This window comes from Oryzias latipes, chromosome 14 (genome assembly GCF_002234675.1).
Source record: "Oryzias latipes chromosome 14, ASM223467v1".
Taxonomy (NCBI): domain Eukaryota; kingdom Metazoa; phylum Chordata; class Actinopteri; order Beloniformes; family Adrianichthyidae; genus Oryzias; species Oryzias latipes.
The window spans coordinates 15277959-15296254 of record NC_019872.2 but is presented as its reverse complement, the minus strand read 5'-3'; the positions used below and the strand labels follow the sequence as shown (position 1 = coordinate 15296254).

General features: G+C 38.6%; 2 protein-coding genes across 4 annotated transcripts; one reads left to right on the top strand and one right to left on the bottom strand.

Moving 5' to 3' along the window:
• Positions 1-2699: 2699 nt before the first annotated feature.
• stk36 (serine/threonine kinase 36) lies at positions 2700-11696 on the top strand. Of its 2 annotated transcripts, none has more exons than XM_011483404.3 (20): positions 2700-3015; positions 3096-3236; positions 5194-5271; positions 5361-5491; positions 5570-5819; positions 7490-7583; positions 7661-7842; positions 7920-8023; positions 8105-8210; positions 8327-8458; positions 8523-8699; positions 8777-8871; positions 8946-9009; positions 9084-9191; positions 9278-9352; positions 9474-9591; positions 9662-9788; positions 9880-10060; positions 10259-11182; positions 11354-11696. In XM_011483404.3, the coding sequence occupies exons 1-20, from the start codon at positions 2932-2934 to the stop codon at positions 11459-11461; spliced, it is 3279 nt and encodes a 1092-aa protein (XP_011481706.1). In that variant the 5' UTR covers positions 2700-2931; the 3' UTR covers positions 11462-11696. The 2 variants fall into 2 exon arrangements, with proteins under 2 accessions (XP_011481706.1, XP_020564581.1); XM_020708922.2 differs by having other exon boundaries at positions 7658-7842.
• Positions 11697-13761: 2065 nt separating this feature from the next.
• On the bottom strand, positions 13762-17033 carry LOC101175499. 2 transcript variants are annotated; one of them, XM_011483557.3, is made up of 4 exons: positions 16625-17033; positions 15500-15748; positions 14053-15235; positions 13762-13970 (listed from the first exon to the last, which is right to left on the bottom strand). In XM_011483557.3, exons 2-4 carry the CDS (start codon positions 15639-15641, stop codon positions 13784-13786), a joined length of 1512 nt encoding a protein of 503 aa, XP_011481859.2. In that variant the 5' UTR covers positions 15642-15748; positions 16625-17033; the 3' UTR covers positions 13762-13783. The 2 variants fall into 2 exon arrangements, with proteins under 2 accessions (XP_011481859.2, XP_023818370.1); XM_023962602.1 differs by having other exon boundaries at positions 15417-15748; positions 16625-17032.
• Positions 17034-18296: the final 1263 nt, after the last annotated feature.

Genomic DNA, 18296 nt, shown 5'->3' with positions numbered 1-18296 from the left:
TCGAGTATTTTCGACACGTGAAGAGGTGTAGCAACATAAACTGCTATTTCCCAGGGGGGAGTCTCCAAAGGCGTGCACTGGACGCACAGATCAGTATTTTTTCTGGCATATCTCGATATTCAGCCAGCAGCAGGTCCATATCATAATCCCTTAAATCAGGCATTAAACTGTTTTATTCAGTTTCGTTTTGGTCAAAATGAATAAAAAACATCCCCCAAGAGTGAGAATTGAACATGAAAAGTAGGTCAACTTTTCTTGAAAGTAGCATTTCTTTTCTAGAAGCAAAAAATATTTATACAAATACCTATTGATTCATGGAAAATCAAGTTGAAAATCAATATTACAAAAAAAAGCTTTTTGTGACTGTTAATGCAACTTTAAATGCTGAAAGACTATGGAGACTAAAGAATTTTAAGCATAAAATGAAATTATGAATATTGCGATAGGTGCTAAAAGTTTATAGCAACTTCATATCTGCATTTGGAACAGCAAAGTTCTGAAAGATGTTTGCTGAAATCTTAAAACTTTTGATTATCTTTGTTTTCTCTCTGCTGAAAACATAATCTCTCAAGAAGAACCAGTCATTTAAAAAGTATAAATGCTTTCCCAGCATGCAGACAACACGGTTGAATGTCTGGAGTTCCTTGCTTCTGCCCCAATTTTAATTTCTTCAAATCTGCAGGAAGATGCTGAAGTGGTGTCACTAAAAAGAAAAGTATCTGGATGAAATTGACAATATAACTGCACACACATCTGCTGATTATTAAAAGAGATGATGTCACTTTTTTTTTTTTTTACAAGGTTGACACTATTTTCCAAACTATACATCACATCACATCTCTGACATAGTTTTGTGGAAACATGCAGCAAGTTAGAAAACCTGCCCTTCCTGCATCTGTGGTAACACCTTCAGGTTTTTATTGTGGAATCAGCTGCTCAACATTAGGTGTGCCTCTTTGAAAAGAAAGCAGCTCTACCCAACACCAAGGTACAGCGAATATGTGTCCTGAACAGAAACATGGGTGGAGTTAAAAATGTGGAGGCAGGAAACTTCTGATCTGGTGCAGGTCTGTAACAGTGCATGGGACCAATAGTCCCACTGGACAAGTTAAAAAGTGATGTGTTCTATTTTTGTGATGTTTTTCCTTTGAGAAGATCATTATAAAACATTTGTGGAATAGCTGAAAGGACAAGTGTCATATATGTCTTCAGATGCTCCAGTCCAGCAAGTTTTATTTTCAGTCTGTTCTGTTTAGAGTTATTTTTTTTAAGTCATTCATTTAATTTTAGTTTTATTCTTTATATATTCTTGTTTATGGTCAAACTATTCTCTAACTAGATCTAACCTCTTTTACAATTAGCATAAAAAGTTAAAAGAAAAAGAAAAAAGACTGCAAAGTTTGCTCAAATCTTCAACTTTAACATTTTAAGACAAAAAAAGCTTTTCACTTTGTCCCTGAGAATACGTTTTTTCTTTCCTTTCTGTGAGTTACAGTCTTGTTTTTCCTGTTGTTGATCTCTTGAGCTGGTGTTGCAGAATGTGACAGCCAGCTTCTGAAGTTGTTCCTCTTCAAATAGCCAAAGGTTGTATCCCACCCGCTGTGCTTGTGCAACATATCTGCTCTTTCCTGTGGTACGCTTGTAATGAAACATTGTAAACTACAGGTTGTTTTTATTTTCCATGTTCTGTTAATTTTTAAATGATGATATTTTTACTGTATTGTGATGTGACTAAACTGCTGATTGATACACTTAGTTTGATACTTTAGTTTATTAAATAGGCCTACATATTTGGAACACAGCATGTTTTTTTCTATCAAAATATTTTACTATTGTGTTTTACTTCATGTCACAACAGTAGTGTATTTTAGTATCTTTATTGTGTTTTCTTTACCTCATGTAATCGTCATCCTATACTAAGTTATATTTTTGTTCTATAAAAGAGAAAATTGTTGAACTTTTTTTAAGAACTGAATAGTGAACATTGTGTTTCCTAAATGTACAAAGCTATGTAAACATACACTTAATTTTGTAAGTATTCCTTTCATAGTTCAAGTTTGAATACTAAATAACCAATTAAGTATCCCTGAAAAATGCAAAATCATTTTATCATTCACTTTTCATCATTTAAATTCATCTACCGTATTTTCCCTTGAGTAATTTTACTTCAATGAATATATAATTATCAGTATAAATAATAATGTGGAGTAGCCATCTTTCTCTCCAACCCTGCTGATAAGTCCTGTTTGCAAAGTGATGTGACTCGCTTGTGACATCTAACGGCCGTTTAAATAACTACATACTTAACTACTCACGTTGTAAATCCTTTTTTCAAAGCAAAAACATCGCACCTTTATACAAAACCCATATCAGGAAGATGTTGAAACTAACGAAGTACAAGTTAGTGTGCTAATTGTGTCCATAAAGACAGTTTTTTTTATTAAACAACAAAAAAACACGTCTGCTTTGTTTTAATTTTGAGCTCGTTGCTATGGACGCAAAGGCCGTTGCTTGGCTAAGGACCCCCCGCTTGTATGCTGTCAAAACAAAAGCCTTAATTCATTTTGACATTACTTTAAAAAAACAAATAAATAATTATGTAAAGTCTAAAGGCTTTGTATCAGATATGATTCTATAATTAATTTGTGAATTACTCGATAATTAGCTGTAGTTTGTGAGGAGTTTTGTTACTTTTGTGAGACGGCAAATTAACCTGCCAGTGCGAAACGTTTGTAATCCTAAAAATGCGCAGTCAAACTATTGTTTTTCTCCTATTGTCCTCCGACGAACTTAGAGTCATTCAGTAAAAACGCGTGAGCCCCCTAAATGTTTTTACGTGTTGATTAATGGGCTTCTGGTTGATTTTGAGAGTTATGTGTCCATGACAACGTTAAAGTCGGTTCTGTTTTTTCTTCTTCTTGCGTCTCTGAAATGAATTCCTATCACGTCTTGGGGCTGGCTGGAGAGGGTTCGTTCGGGCGAGTTTACAAGGGAAGAAAAAAGGGCAGCGGCCAGGTAAACCTGTATCAATTTGTTGAATTGTTGTTTAATTGATTACTTTAAATGACATCCCTGCCTGTTTTGTCGTCAATAAGGTGGTTGCTCTTAAGTTCATGCCAAAAGTGGGCCGAACCGACAGAGAGCTACGAAGCCTCAAGAGGGAAATCGAAATTATGAGGGATCTAAAACATCCAAATATTGTCCAGCTCTATGACAGTTTTGAAACCGACACTGAGGTACACATATGGATGATTCAAAGACGTCATTACATTGATTGTTGATTAATTGATTGTAACAAATTATCATGTATTTAATAAGGGTTGTGTTTCTTGTTTTCTTTTTATCCATTAAATATTGATATTTTTTTCCACATTCATGACCTGTATAAATCATTTTTAAAAATGTAATCTATGTAAGGTACTATACTCTAGATCACTTTTTTTCCATTGTTTGGGGATCAGTAAAATTCTATTCTATTCTATTCTATTCTATTCTATTCTATTCTATTCTATTCTGTGTTTCTTCAAGACACCATTCCAACAGCAAGAGCCAACCAAGGGGTCATTTTTTTTAAGCAGGCACACCAGCCAGAACTTATTTCTGTCTACCTGTAGTTGTTATGACAACAGCAGACTCATACTGTCATAATTAGATTTGCACAAATATTATATAACAATACTCTAAATTCTGCTGAAGGGTCACAACACAACACATTAACTCACAACACAATAACTCACAACACAATAACTCACAACACAACACAACAACTCACAACACAACACATTAACTCACAACACACAACACAACTCACAACGGAAGTAAAGCTGCAATGGAAGTGCTTTTATTCTGAAATTTCCACTGGGCTGAGCGGCAAACTACCTAACAAATATTAACGTCACAGTGAGCTGTGGAGGGAGCACGTTTTTTCTACAAGAGAAGCTAGCAGCAGTGTTGCCAGATTGGGCGGTTTTGGTTCTAAATTTGCGGATAAAAATGACTTTGGGCGGATGTGCATAATTTGGGCGGTTTAAGGGTCGGTTTGGCTGTCTTTTTCCCCTCATGAATATATAATAGCAGACTACATTAGGCCGTGTGGCTGTTGGAGTTCTATGTACTGAAGCTCCGTGAACGGCAGAGACACTTAATGGACTCTGTCATCTACCTGTTGTTGGAGGTGTGCAATGCCCCGCCCCGCCTCTTAGAAATTGTGTTCTTTAAAGCTTCATACTGCGGCCGCGTGTGGGAGGAGCTACCAGCTAAAGTAATCTTCTGATCGCTACATGGAGCGGTGTCTGTGTATATCAATGCATGGTAGACAGGAAGAATGTGGAGAGATCAGGTTTGTTATTTTGAAGAGTTCTGCATGGTAATCATGTTTCCATGTTTGAATTCATCCCAGAGAGTGTGTCTGCTTCAACTCCTAAAGTGAAAGCTGCGTCTAAATCTGACGCCCGTGTTTCCATCTGACAGAGTTTGAAGCCAAAGCCCCTCCCCCGGCTCTCTACCTGCTTTTCCTCTCTACCTGTTCACCTGTTCATATCCTCTGCAGCTGAGAGTTGTTTTCTCCCGCGCTCCTCAGTGTCCTACACAAAGAGCGCAAAATACGGTCATCATAGGTTGACACGATAGTCGGGGCGCTCTGGCGCAAACGCAGCAGCACAAGGATGAAAGACCCGCACACAGGTTAGAGCGGGGATAGAGCGGGTTAAAAAATGAATGGAAGAAGGCCGGTCCGCTGAAGAAATATTCAATACTGTACTCCTTTTATAAGATCAGGAGAAACAAGAATACACACGTTTCGGTGATTTTTTTTACTCCCCCCTACTGGACAGATTTAGCACCCGATCAGATGATTTTTCAAAATAAAATATAGTTCAGACTAATAATAAAAGGGATGTTGCGTTGTGAGTTATTGTGTTGTGTTATGAGTTATTGTGTTGTGTTGTGAGTTAATGTGTTGTGAGGTAAGTCATTGTTGTGTTGTGAGGTAAGTTAATGTGTTGTGTTGTGAGTTAATGTGTTGTGTTGTGACCCTTCTGGGCCTGACTGAAATGACTCCCAAATGCCTTAAAAATTTATAAAAAAAATCCAACTAGATGGTCTCAATGAGATTGCTTGATTTTATATTAAAATATTATTACTGCTGTTCCATTTTTATTCTTTTGATCATAATATAATGTGTTTTGGGAACAGGTTGTGGTTGTAACCGAGTATGCAGAGGGTCAGCTCTTTCAGGTGTTGGAAGATGATGGACATTTGCCAGAATGCCTGGTATGGACTTTTGCAGAAGTTTGTTTCTACATAGATTTTACTACAAGTGGCAGCAAAAACATGTATGTGATTTCTTTGTCCATATCCAGGTCCATGAGATCGCTTGCCAGCTGGTCTCAGCTCTGTATTATTTACACTCCCATCGTATTCTTCATCGCGACATGAAACCCCAAAATATTCTGCTGGGAAAAAGTGGAGTGGTGAAACTGTGTGACTTTGGGTGAGTCCAGTGGTTTTTAAATTTAAAATATTCTTCTTTGCTAGAATACATTTTTCCTAACTTGAAGTTTTCCTGAAGTTTTGCCAGAGCCATGAGCGTTTCCACGCTGGTCCTGACATCTATCAAAGGAACGCCGCTGTACATGTCTCCTGAGCTGGTGGAGGAGAAGCCGTATGACCACACTGCAGATCTGTGGTCTTTGGGCTGCATTCTCTATGAACTCCACACAGGGGCGCCACCCTTCTATACTAACTCTATCTTCAACCTGGTGCAGCAGATTGTGAGGGACCCAATCAGATGGCCGGACACAATGAGTGATAACTGCATGGTAGAGTAGAGCTGAAGCTTTGTCTCTTTAACTGGCTCTAAATCGTCACCTATTCTTAAAAATTTGTAGATAAGACCAAGTTTTAAGAAATATTTGACATTGCTTTTTATCATTTCATTGCACATAAAAATAAGTATTTCCACTTATTGGAGATGCATTAACTGTATCGATTATTTCCCTAATTACGGACCAATAAACAGTGTTAAAATAGGACATATTTTCTATTCATTCTCTGAAACGATGGGCCTATTCTAGTTCTCTTTACACCAAAAAACAAAATTGAGGTGCTGAAAATGAACAACCTGATGTTTTCAACTCGCATCTTGATCTCCTTGAAAAAGGTCCAGGAGTCTGATTGCTTTTTGAACATTTGATTTAGAAAGAAAGCTCAAGAATTCTAGCTAAAGAAAACTAGCAGATATTTCAAAAACAAACCTTAATTTAAAAAAGTGGTTTTAGCTCTTAACTTGTTTTAATGAAGTTTGATTGATCAGTGAACATTTTGAGATGCACACTCTCTAATGGAGCCAACCATGTGCTTAGCCTGTTCATTCTTGTATTTTTCTGAAGGCACTTGTGAGCCTTGCTGTGATGATCACCACTGGAAAAAAAAACTCTTTTCTGCACAGCAGCAGATCCAAACAAGACTAAAGTTTCTCTTTTGAAATATCCACAAGTCTTTAAAGAGGGAGGAAGACATGAAATCAGGTTTAAAATCTAGCTAAAAAAAAAACTAAAATAGAGAAATTTCAGCACACGGTCTGTGATTTCATTTGGATGAAGACAAAACATTTCTCTTTTTCTCTTTTTCTGTGTCTTTATTTTTTTCTACTACAAAATAGTGAAACTTTGATATTTATTCTACTTAATCTACCTGACAACAAAGACGAGTCAAAAGTTTTAAATGTAAAACAAAATATTGACATGACCCTTCATAAAAATAGTGAATCATTCTTAGTGTTGCCTCAGTATCTTAAAATGCTTTACTTGTTGCTCTTTTGAGTTTAAAAGAAATGATTTTCATATTCTTTTAGTCCTTATCATCTAATCAAGTACTGGACCAAGCTTTAGCTTATCTAATGCAGCTCTAATTATGTGGCTCAGATATGAAGTTTGATGAAACGAATAGAATAGTGAGAATATTTTTTTGATTAATGTTCAAACTTTGCTGCTTTTCTGGCTCTTAGTTGCTCATTAGTTTACCATAAAAATAGTCAGTGAAAACCTTGAAACTTATTTAATGGACTGTCTTTGAGCCCAGACAAACAGTTTGAATGAACAAGAATAACAGTTCATAAACAAATGATCTACATTCCTATTCAAAAAAACAACAAACTATTCATTGGATGTTTTTTGTGACAGAAAAGACAGAACAGGAAGATGTTACTTTTTTATCTTTACTTGATGGAAAACTATAATTTTGGTTTCACTTAGCCTATAACAACCCATGGTGACATCAGTGTTACAGAAGGTCCACTCAGTCTGTGGTATATCCCACATAACTTTCCCTTTAAGGAAAAATGAGTCTGGGTACTTTAGAAATTGTGATAAATGTGACAGAAAGTGGGATTAGACTGTACATTTTGGTGTGTAACTACATAACACAACACACTTGGGGTTATTTGTTTTTTGTGTTAATACTGGTGTTGTTGTCTACTGTTTTCTTTCAGAGCTTTCTGAAAGGTTTACTGACCAAAAACCCAGAAAAAAGGTTGTCATGGCCAGATCTCCTGCATCATCCCTTTGTTGCTGATGGAGTCTTAGGTGACTGCAGCTGGAAGCTACCATGAAAGCCTGGGATTCTCCTGTCTGACTGTAATGCTGTAATGATTTGTCAGCAGTGCTGTCGGACACAAACGTGTTCAACCCTTTGACTGTCAGTCCCAGCCCAGATGTCATCGCTCTGAAACAGAAGCAAGTGGCAGAAAGGTCCGCTACAGGATCTGGAGAGAGCAGATTAGTCCGAAGGGTCAGGGAGCAGATGGAGATCAAGGGGAAGCCCACAGGCAATGACAACACAAAAGTGAGCTAGCTCTGAAAGTTTGTCTTTTGACAAAGTTCTGAATGTAAGCATCTTAACTATTTGGTTTTCATTATCAGAATAAAAAGGAGGAGAATAGGAAAACCAACACGACTACAACCTTTCCTAAGGACATCTCTGCACCTCAAGATGCTTCACCCCAGTGCACCAAATCTAAACAGAGGTTACTGGAAGCTAAAAAAAAATGAGTGGAATTATTCCTTGAAAAAACAGATTTGTTTAAATGAATAATTTTTTTCTGTAGAGGTCAGATCAGCAGAGACTACGAACAGGAGTTCCCCTCTGTGGAGGTAGGGCCATGTCTGCTGCAAAGAAACAGTGAAACCCGTCAAAGCTCTCTGCACCGACTGGTGAGTGAAAGTAAAAAGAAGCTGTCACTTAACACTTTGCTAATGTGTTTGTTTTCTGGATTTTTTATTTTAACTAGAAATATGCTTTAAAACATCTGCCATTTTATTTCTTTTAGCATGTTGACAGTACGGATTTCTGGGAGACTCTGATCAAACGATCAGATCCAAGCAGACAGCAGAGAGAGTCATTAAACTACAATGAAATTATACCTCAAATTAAATCAAAAATCGATGCATTTAAAGCTCAGGTAAAACACTAAGCATATCTACTGAGCTTCAAAAACTTTGCAGCCAATCCTTTCTTCTTTTCAGTTAACAACTGGTGCAGTCAAAGAAGTGCCACAGATTCAACAAGCACTGAAGGTCCTGCGTAATCTGATACAGATGCCTGACCTGGAGAAGTCCTACCACATCAGCAGTGAACTTCAACTACCACACCTCCTCTTTGACCTGATTAACAATTGTGTAGAAAACTCAGATTTCATCAAGGTCATTGCTTTCTATGATCATCTATATCCAACAGGAGTTTTTGAACATTGTAAACACTTTAGGTTTGTTTTGAACAGCAACAGTCAAGTGTGCCAATCATTGGAGAATTCATGGCATTCCTTTTGATCTACTGGGATAAGCACGGGGACTGGATTGAGGAAGAAGAATCAAGGTTTGATTATTGTTTATTTATGTATTTATTTAATAATGGATGTGAATACGCTGTCTTTTGCTCTCATCGTGTAGACTGGAAGAGTTCATCAAGACTTTCTGCAACATACTTGGTCATTCAGATCTTCTTGCTCTGGCAGTAAGTGTCCACAGTGTTCATTCATTTTGCTACACAAAAATAACTTTGTGTCTTTTCTTTTGAATTTGTTTTAGCCTCTGGCTGCTTCTGTTTTGTCTCTTTTCACCCAACGTGCTGATGTTCCTGTTGATGTGAAAACTTTGACCTCCTCACTGAGAACTCTTCTCTCTAAGACATTTAAGGTACACTTTCATTCCAACTTATCTAATTGTTTTTGTTTATTTTATCCCAAATGAGAGTGAAGTGGCTTAGCCTTGTGTCATTTCAGCCCCACATTTCTCTTCCTTGTGGTTGGGGTCTGTGTGATGGCCTCCTCTGTTTGCTCCTGCACACACTTTTCAAAGTAAGACATACAGATTTGCATTGATTTAGTCATTCATTATTTTTATTTTTTGTTATTTCTTCTTCTTCATTGAATTATTTAGCAGGTCAATATCTGATTTGCTCCTTTATTTTCTCAACAGCATGAAAAAGCCTCCACGTCTCTTTTCTTAAGTTCCGACATGTTTGTGGATCTATGGAAAACCATTGGAAACTCTCTAGGAAGTGGAAGAGCAAATATCAATTTCTGTTCAGCAAATGGTAATAACACATGTTCAGAATCTTTTTTTTCTTTGTCTACCATACATGTTAAGCTTTTTTGTCCTTTCAGGGTTTCATTACTTTTTGTCTCTTGCTCTGTGTCTCTTCACCTTGGATCCATACTGCTGCGTTCCTCTGTTTATCCAGAACGAATCAAAATGCGTACACACGCTTGGCCGTCTGCTGGGTCCTGACAGGTTAGCCACCAGATGTTTCAATTACCATATTGTATCGCTTTATCCAAAAATCTTCCTGCAACACCGTTTTTTTTTTTTTTTTATCATACAGTTTAGATCTGTTTACCAAAGACCCCCCTGGGAGAACTGAGGAGGAGCTCAGCTGCAACAGCCTAACCACACTTAGCTGCCATTTACTGTGTTTTCCATTTGCCCTGGACCTCCCCCCGCTCACCATGTCCTCAGTTCTGCAGGTGTATGACAGCTGTGGGATCCATTCAAGCCTTCTGCAGGTTTGAGCTTTCTCTAGCTCCTATCAACACCTCAGTCTCTGATGCAATAGAGCATAAATCCTGCCCACTGCCATGTCTGACATGCATATATCATCGTGTCTCTTTACTGCTTTGGGAACACTTTAGTGTTTGTTGGGTTGATTTGTTTTGTGACAAGTTGTCTTGGTAAATTCTGTCTTTTTTTTTCTACTTTTGCAGGTGGTTAAAACTCTTCCGCTAACATTCCTGGAGCTGCCGCTGTCCCTGCTGGGCCGTTTGCTCATTTGTGATCCCGAGCGCTTCCTTCCTCACCTCAGAGACTCAGCTTCTGGCCTTTTTTCACCCCCCCAGGAGATCCAGTCCACTTCCTGCAGACTACAGACTACTCTAACCAGAACTCCCACCTCTCTCCTCTCTGAGTTTCTGCAGCTGGATGAACTGTGGGATTCTGCCGTGGAGCTCCTCACGGTTTTATCGCAAATCGCCCGTTTTTCCCCTCGACTTTCTGGCCCTCAGCTACATGTGGAAGTCTCTGTGCTGCAGCAGGGGTTGACTCACCCGTATGATCAAATCAGGGTTGCCACATGCAGATTTCTAGGACATTTAGATCCATTCATCGCACCTGTTACAGATATGCCACCACCCGATGTTTTCAAAGTCATGATAGACGGTCTCCGTGATTCCTACATGCCCGTCAGGCGAATGGCTTGCAGGGCAGTTGGGAACTGGCTGGGTTACATCGCAGAAAGAACAGCGTTGAAAACCTGCAAATCTATTGCAATTGACACCAAAGGGAGGGGCATAAATAAGGAGCAAAGTAATCTGTGTTATGATGCATTGGGGGGTGATGCAATGATGACTGATGAGAGGAGTGAAGACGTGGAGAGGAGGTGGACAGAGGAAGCAAAGAGGTCAGTGGCCTTGCTGGCTGGTCTGCTCAGCGACTCTGATGCCGTAACGCGCCGTCACTGTTGTGTGACTCTGGGAAACCTGGTTAAAACTGAATGGGCAGTATCCTTGCTGGTGGAGGAGGACGTTCCTGCTTTACTCCTGAGAGCCGCGTGTACAGATTCCCATTATGCAGTGAAACAAGCCGCCATTTCTACCCTGAGCTTGTACAGGCAGCAGGACACCATTCAGCAGGTAACAAAATGAACAGCTTACATAAATGCTCAAGTAACCTGTGTAAATCTTATCTTGTATTCTTACAGTGTCTCTAACCTGCAAAAGCAGAACTCCTTCCTTAAATGTAGACTAATCACTCATTTTTATACAGCCCTCTAAACGTCACCGTACTTTACGTGTCTTTCAAAGGTCCTGGCGTCCCTCGATGCGAGTAAGAAACTTTTCCAGGCTTCACGCGACGCCTCTCTTCACTCTGACTGCAAAGCAGGCGTAGCACCAGCTCTCCAAAAACGGTGATTCGATTTACATCTTCTGCTTCCGTGTGATAAAGAATTCATACAAGATTGTTCATCCTATTAAGTTTTGGTTTCACGATAAATTCAAGTTTTATCTGCTTAATCTCAGTGTATCCGTTTTGTTTTCTTGTTTTTTATTTTATTTTACAAGGCAAAATGTTTTAACTGTACTTCCAATTAAATTGAATATTTTAATTTAATTTAAATAATAAAGAATTCTTGTGTTTTCAACGTAATTTACAAGCTGCATAAGTTAGTAAGATATTAACAAATGGAAAGTGTTTAGGTGTTGATCACATTTTTTTTAATGTCCTCAATGGGTTTTAAAGCTGGAATAAGTGTTTATCCTCTTATTAAACTAAACTGGACTTAAGAAAGAACAGCTATAGTTTTTAACTTATAGGCAAAAAAATTAAGATAAATAAAATTTGACAATATTACTTAATATTTAACTTGTGTCACATTAAGCATAATTAAACAAATTTAAAAAAAAGACCAGTGAGTTTCTATGTCTAAAAAAAAGTAAAAAGTGTATTTTCCTGCTGTTTAGTGGGACTTGCCAGAGTCTCAAACAGCTTGCAGGTATGTTTGTGCATTATTGATGAATTTCTCGAGCAACTTGGTTTGAAAGAAACCCCAGAGTAAAACTAGCAGGTAAAAAACATTTTCTGTTGGTTCCAGGATTTTATAAGAGAGGGAAAAACAAAAAGAAAACAAACGAGGCCAGTAAATGAAAAGACTTTACTGTTGTTGTTTTTTTAAAGAGAAATGTTTTACATCACACAAAACAATATGCGTACATCTGGAAATTAAAAAAAGGTTTTTTGGTATAAACATCATCAGTTGATAGTACATCGCAGGGGCTCTCAAATTTCCTGCTTGGAACTTTTTAGACAAAGCTGAACAATAACAGTACATGAACAAAAGTCAGCCTTTTCATTCAAGATTGTCCTGAAATAAATCTGCATAGGAAACAACTTCCAATGACAGCGGCTGCTATTTTCTTAGACCAGAAACAAAGAGAATTATTCTGAATTTAAGTAAAAGCTGAAAAACAAATAGCATGATGGGATTTGTTTTCAGTTCATTTTTTTATGATAACAGATAAACACACACCACTCCCTAAACATAAGAAAGTGGCTAAGAAAGAGTGCAGATCAGCCAGGGGCTTATAAAACTTATTGCCTGAAGCAGTTTAGAGAAACGATCCCACTTATTTCTGAATGTTCTAGTTGCAGAGAAAAAGAGAAGGAACATTAATACAAAGGCATGCAGAGGGCAGCTGCTAAACACACCACAAACATTCACTAACATTGAAGAACCTTTTTTCTGTTAAAAGAATGGTCAAACAATGAAGAAAAAAAACATGTTTTCCCTAATCCAGATTATCTGCTGATGTTAAAACATAAAATGATGAACTGTATCCTGAGCTGCAGAACAGATTGGGTAAACATGTACATTTTTAAAGAAAAAAAACAATACCTTCACAGAAAAATCTCACTTTATAACAAAGGAATGTAAAATTACATCACTCAAACATTTCCAGTGACTTTCCAAAAGGTTTTTAGTTATTAAATTCATGTGAAACATCTTTAATACAAATTTAGAATCAGAATATTTTTGTTTAACGAGCCGCAGAATATTTAAAAAAAATACCCTTCAAATAAATATTTTGATCGAAAAGTAAATATCAGTCAAAATCGAGTTTCTTAAGTTTGATTTTCTCTCTGAATTGTTTATTTCAAATATTTCTTTTTTTATTGAAATATTGACATGAACTGCAATTTCTTATTAAGGACAATAAAAAGTATCTTCAAAATAATTCAGCATTAAAACATGGTTTTAACATTCAAGTATAAACCCACAAAAAAATGAGAAACACATTCAGTGAGTCAAACAACTGAAAACTTCTATATTTTTAATTTGAAAATAAATAAGTAGAAAAGCTGTGACGCTGACATCAGTTTCAATGTAAGGCTATTAAAATATATATTTAACCTGCTTAATGAATCCCATCGCTTCTTCAGGTGTTAAAATATTTCAACATTTTGATTGACAAGGAGGAAATTGTTTTTCAAAGTGATTGTCATTTAAAGCACTGCAACGCAACAGTGAAGGCTCAAGCGATGCGAGTGTAAAAAAAAAAAGCCATGGAAGCATCATATAAAAAAAAAAAAATAAATAAAAAAAACTTAAATAATCATAATTGAAGCATGCATTTCCTGTAATTCTAAAATAAATGATAGAAAACTTTGAAAGCCAAAAAAAGTGTCGCATTTTTTGTGGAGATGCTGCTATTGAGTGTACTTGCAGGAATGTGCTGTCACACCGTTGTGTCCTGCTTGAGCCTTTGACTACGGGCCTTGTAAACTTCAATCAGCAGGTCTTTGACGTACTGGATCTCCCGTTCCACCGACTCCGCTTTGTCCCGAAGCTCTCGGTTCCGCCCCTCAAGGCAATGCAGTTGTTCCTCCAAAGAATCTAGCTCCGCCCTTTTTCGCTGGCGATACCTGTATGAAGCAAAGTGTAGGTGAACACTTTTGGAATCATCTCAACACCAAATCTGAGATAGTAAAAAAAGAGAAAGCTCACCTGTGGGCAGCAGTTTTGTTTTGATCTCTTTTCTTTTGCTTGCGCTCTCCGCCTTCGTGTGGAATGATCTCTACTTCGTATTTCACAGCACAGTGGTCTTCTTTCAGTCTGCAGGCTTGTCTGTGCCCCGAGGATTCCAGGTTCATACCCTCCCTAGTCATTAAAAAACAATCTGCAGCCTGATCCTCAAGGTAATTTTCGTGCAAATCAGGTTGAACTATATGTAGACCTTCGCTTTTCACCTGTTCGTTGATGTTTCCTAAAAAGCTATGGTAGGCCTCAGACTGTGGTGTTGGTGGAATGTAAGTACTATGGCTGCTGTCGCTCTTCCATGAAACAGTAGCTTTCGTGACCTCCACACTAGTCTTGATGCTGCCTAGCACCTCGCTGTTGCCAGCGCTCCCACTGACATCCCTCATGCCGTACATCAAGACATCCTCTTTTCTGAGTGCCGTGTCTAGCGATCCACCAAAGCCAAATCCACCACCAACAACCTTTGCACCACCTATCATGTCTTGACTAAAGCAATAGTTTTTCTCTTCTTTGGGCAAACATCGTCGAACATCGACTGCACTACCCAGACAGTAGCTTTTCCCTGCCAGGGAGTCATCCTCCACACAACTGTAGTTACCTGTAAGGGCAACGGTTGAGTTACCTGAGTTACTAACTTTGGAGCTCAAAAAGCTGCTGTCATAACCATCACTTAATCTCACACTATCAAGGACTCTTTTTCTACCGCATCCACTGGGGCGACTACAGCTGTATGGGGTGTGTCTTGGAATTTTGGATCGGCCAATGGGCCCACCACAGATGCTCAGCAGGTCCAGTTCTCCAGTTGTTAGGGTAACGAGAAGCGGATTGGACTCCGATTGGTTGGATGTACCGTAGGACGAGTGTGGCAGCTGACAGAACGGCTGAGGCGCCGCCGGTAGTTGCCCCCTGTCGCATTTTCCCAGCCTTGGTCCTTTCTCTGGCAGTGGTTCAGACAGGAAGTAGTCCTCTAGTTGGGCAAGTTCCTCTTGCAGCAGAGAGGTCATGACCTCCAAGTCAGAGGGCACCTGAATATCGCTCTGAAGGGGTGACGGGGGAAGGGAGGCATTGGTGGAGGAGGGAGGGGAAGGAGGGTTTGGGAGGTACGAGGAAAAATCCACTTCTTCCGTCATCCAGTCAGTGAGACCATCACCTAAGGAGGAAAATGTTACAGCTAAATAAAAATGTTCATGCAAACGCGACGATATCCTTCTTCTGCAGTGCAGGCTGCAGTTTCGTAAAAGCATTACCCAATCGGCAATGGTAGACGTGACACGTTTTTCATTTAAGTTGCGCTACATTCAAGTTAAAGACATAGCTAGTTTTATACTTACTGTTCGAGAAGGACGAATGTGGTGCAGTGCTGAACCCACCTGAAATGGAGAAAATATAAAAAAACGTACTTGCTGCAACTCACCAATTAAGTGCTGACTCTCCTCTGACACCTCCCCCCTGCACCCCTGTGATTGGCTGAGGTTAGCCTGTGGGTGAGAGAGAGCGTGGGGGTCTGCCGGGCAGACACGAAGACTCCTCCAAACATGAGCTGATGTTGCCATCATTTTGTCTTTTGCTGCTTTGATTCAGTCCAAGTCCAAGCATATGCTGAGGGCGAGCAGGGTCTGACAGATGGGCCACAGAGAGCAGGGCAGGGTGAGCATAATGAAACCTAGAGGGCAAGAAGAAAGAGGGATCAGAGGCTAGCAGGACATTTTAAGACCCGGCTCTTTTTTTTTTTTTTAATCAACTGATGGACAAACAAGCATACCGCAACAGCGTCTAACAGCAAGTTATTTCCACATCGTTAAATGTTATTTATTAGAGATAGCCTGGAAAACATGGATCCCACGTGTGTCTTTTGAAACATGCAAATCTTTTGTGCGGAACTACTGTAAAAAAACAGTGAATAGACTCAGCAAGATCAACTTTTCCTCAACACAATCCTCAGATTTGATGCAATCAGTAACAAAGGTGGGGAAAGTGTCCTGTGGGACTTGAACTGCCTCAAAGCAGAACAAGGTTGACATCTTCAAAGCACCTGGGACCCAAAGTGAGCTGTCAGGGGCCCAACTGTTGACAAAAAGCTCCACAGTAACACTCACTCTCAAGTGAGAGATGGTTAAATCCCATTAATCCAGATCAGCTGCCTCCGACCATTTTTTGTTCAAATGAATGACCTATTGATCACTTCAGCTGTTACTAAAACAAGGAGAATGTCCTGATTGTTTCCAAGAGACCCTTAGAGTTTTGTTTATCAAAGTATGAACAACCTCCTGTAAATTAGAATTCTAAATGCAAAATATGGGGTTTAGAATTAGTTTTTTGCTAATAAATTGGACGTTGTGCTGGTAAATTGATTTAATTAACCTGACATCATTAGTTGTTTACAAAGACTAAATCTTTACAAACATCCCTACAGGAGGACACTTTAAAAAAAACTATATTCAAAATAATAAAAAAGTAAGTAAAGCAAGAAAATTCCCATCTAAACCTCAAAGTTTTAACAAAACAACACTAAGCACGATCAGAAACTGTTCAGACTTACTCCATTCTTGCAGAAAACAGTAGAGCACTTGAGGGTGCGTTGCTAAGGCAAAGCACGGCTTCTCTTCGGGTCCTTCACCTCGCAAAATCTAAAGAGCCATATTTTAGCTCGGAACACCCAGGACAGCGCAGGACGAGAAGATGAGATGCTGCTTTGTTGTGGTCGACTTGTAAACTGAAGCACACCTTACAGACAAAGCATCACTTCTTTCACACCTAGCAACCAACTGCGTCATCAGGACGGGCTGCGCCGCTGCTCCGTGTGGATCCCTCCGCCCCTTCCTCCGCGGATCACCGGTGGAGGCTGCACTCCCGCCGCCTCTGTAACCTTCATAAGACCCAGTAACGCACTTGTTATTTTACAAAGTACTCCAAAAGTCATTTTTGCGGAGAATTAATATAATTTTAAGATTCTTTTTAATTATTTTTTTTACAACCTGTAAAATGCAGCTTTAGAGATGAAATGTTATATTTGGGCGTGTGCTTGCTCTGTTAAAACCGCAAAACAATACTTCATAAACTTTAATGGTTAAACTGTTTTTTTAAAACCCCTTTGACATGATATGGGTTATTGCTTTCGGTTTGTTAAGACAGTAAGATACTCGATTTGATCCAAAAGTTGCTTCTGACATACTTTATTTAAGTGAACGTGGTTCTGTAGTTCAAAGACAGTAATTTACCACTGTGGGGCTCGGTATTGTTTTTGTAGAAGGACTATTTTATTCACAACACACTTTGTTGTTTAGTTGGACGCTGTTGCATCTCCGTTGCATCAGTGGCTCAGACCCGCTGTGATTGGCTGCTGGGGTTCAGATTGTCGCTCTCTTATTGGTCAGACTGAGTTCTTTCTAAAATATGATTGGTCGTTTGTAGGCAAGGCGAAATGCCACTTTCTTTTTTTTTTCTTTGGTGCACATGTTTCATGTAAACAAACCCAGGAGTGGAAAGCAGATTCCGAAACTGAAAAATAGTTTGACATTTTATGTTATAGTTAATACGCTAGTTTTTTTTTTTTAAAGAACACAAGAAAAAAAAGGAGATAAAATATTAGCATTCAGCAAATAAAAAATAAAAACATTTTAATATACAACTGATAAAATAATATAATTTTATAAATAGTTAATATAATATAAATATATAAAATAAAAATGTAGTTAAAAATTTTACTGAACATGTTTGTTGAGTACTTTTTTTTTATTTTTTTTGAAAGACCACAGGAAGGAACAATATATGCAAAAGTATGGCACTATTGTTTTGGACTCTTTTGTTTAACGTATGTACAAATCTTGAAACCAAGCCAGTGAGCTTTTCTTCTGTTGCTATAGCAATAGCGGACACTGCTCCCTATTTTAGACTTGTTGTCTGGTTGCTGTTGCCATGGGATTTGCATCTTTCTCTCTCCTCTTCCTACATACTGTTTAGCTCACTTCTGTAAGGCCACCCCTCCCTGTCCAGCAATTCCCCGACCCAGATGCTGAGTTGCATCTGTCTGGCATTACCATACTTCCCAAAAAAAAAACATTTTCCTCTCCAGGACATGAAGAATAACTGATGATGAATTTAATTTAACAAAAAGCACATATTCACGTTTAGTGGGACTATTAGAGTCCAACCTTAAAAAAGAAAAAAACGCCAATGCATTTTTTCTGAGAAAGTGTTGTTGTTTGTACTCA

What these genes read in the sequence shown, in the direction of transcription:
- stk36 (XM_020708922.2), top strand. Translation starts at nt 2,932, where the DNA reads ATGAATTCCTATCACGTCTTGGGGCTGGCTGGAGAGGGTTCGTTCGGG. An exon ending in GACATTTGCCAGAATGCCTG is followed by an intron (nt 5,272 to 5,360) that starts GTATGGACTTTT and finishes GTCCATATCCAG; the next exon opens with GTCCATGAGATCGCTTGCCA. An exon ending in ATTGAGGAAGAAGAATCAAG is followed by an intron (nt 8,872 to 8,945) that starts GTTTGATTATTG and finishes CTCATCGTGTAG; the next exon opens with ACTGGAAGAGTTCATCAAGA.
- LOC101175499 (XM_011483557.3), bottom strand. Translation starts at nt 15,641, where the DNA reads ATGATGGCAACATCAGCTCATGTTTGGAGGAGTCTTCGTGTCTGCCCG. An exon ending in GGAGAGTCAGCACTTAATTG is followed by an intron (nt 15,236 to 15,499) that starts GTGAGTTGCAGC and finishes TTTCCTCCTTAG; the next exon opens with GTGATGGTCTCACTGACTGG. An exon ending in AACAAAACTGCTGCCCACAG is followed by an intron (nt 13,971 to 14,052) that starts GTGAGCTTTCTC and finishes TGCTTCATACAG; the next exon opens with GTATCGCCAGCGAAAAAGGG.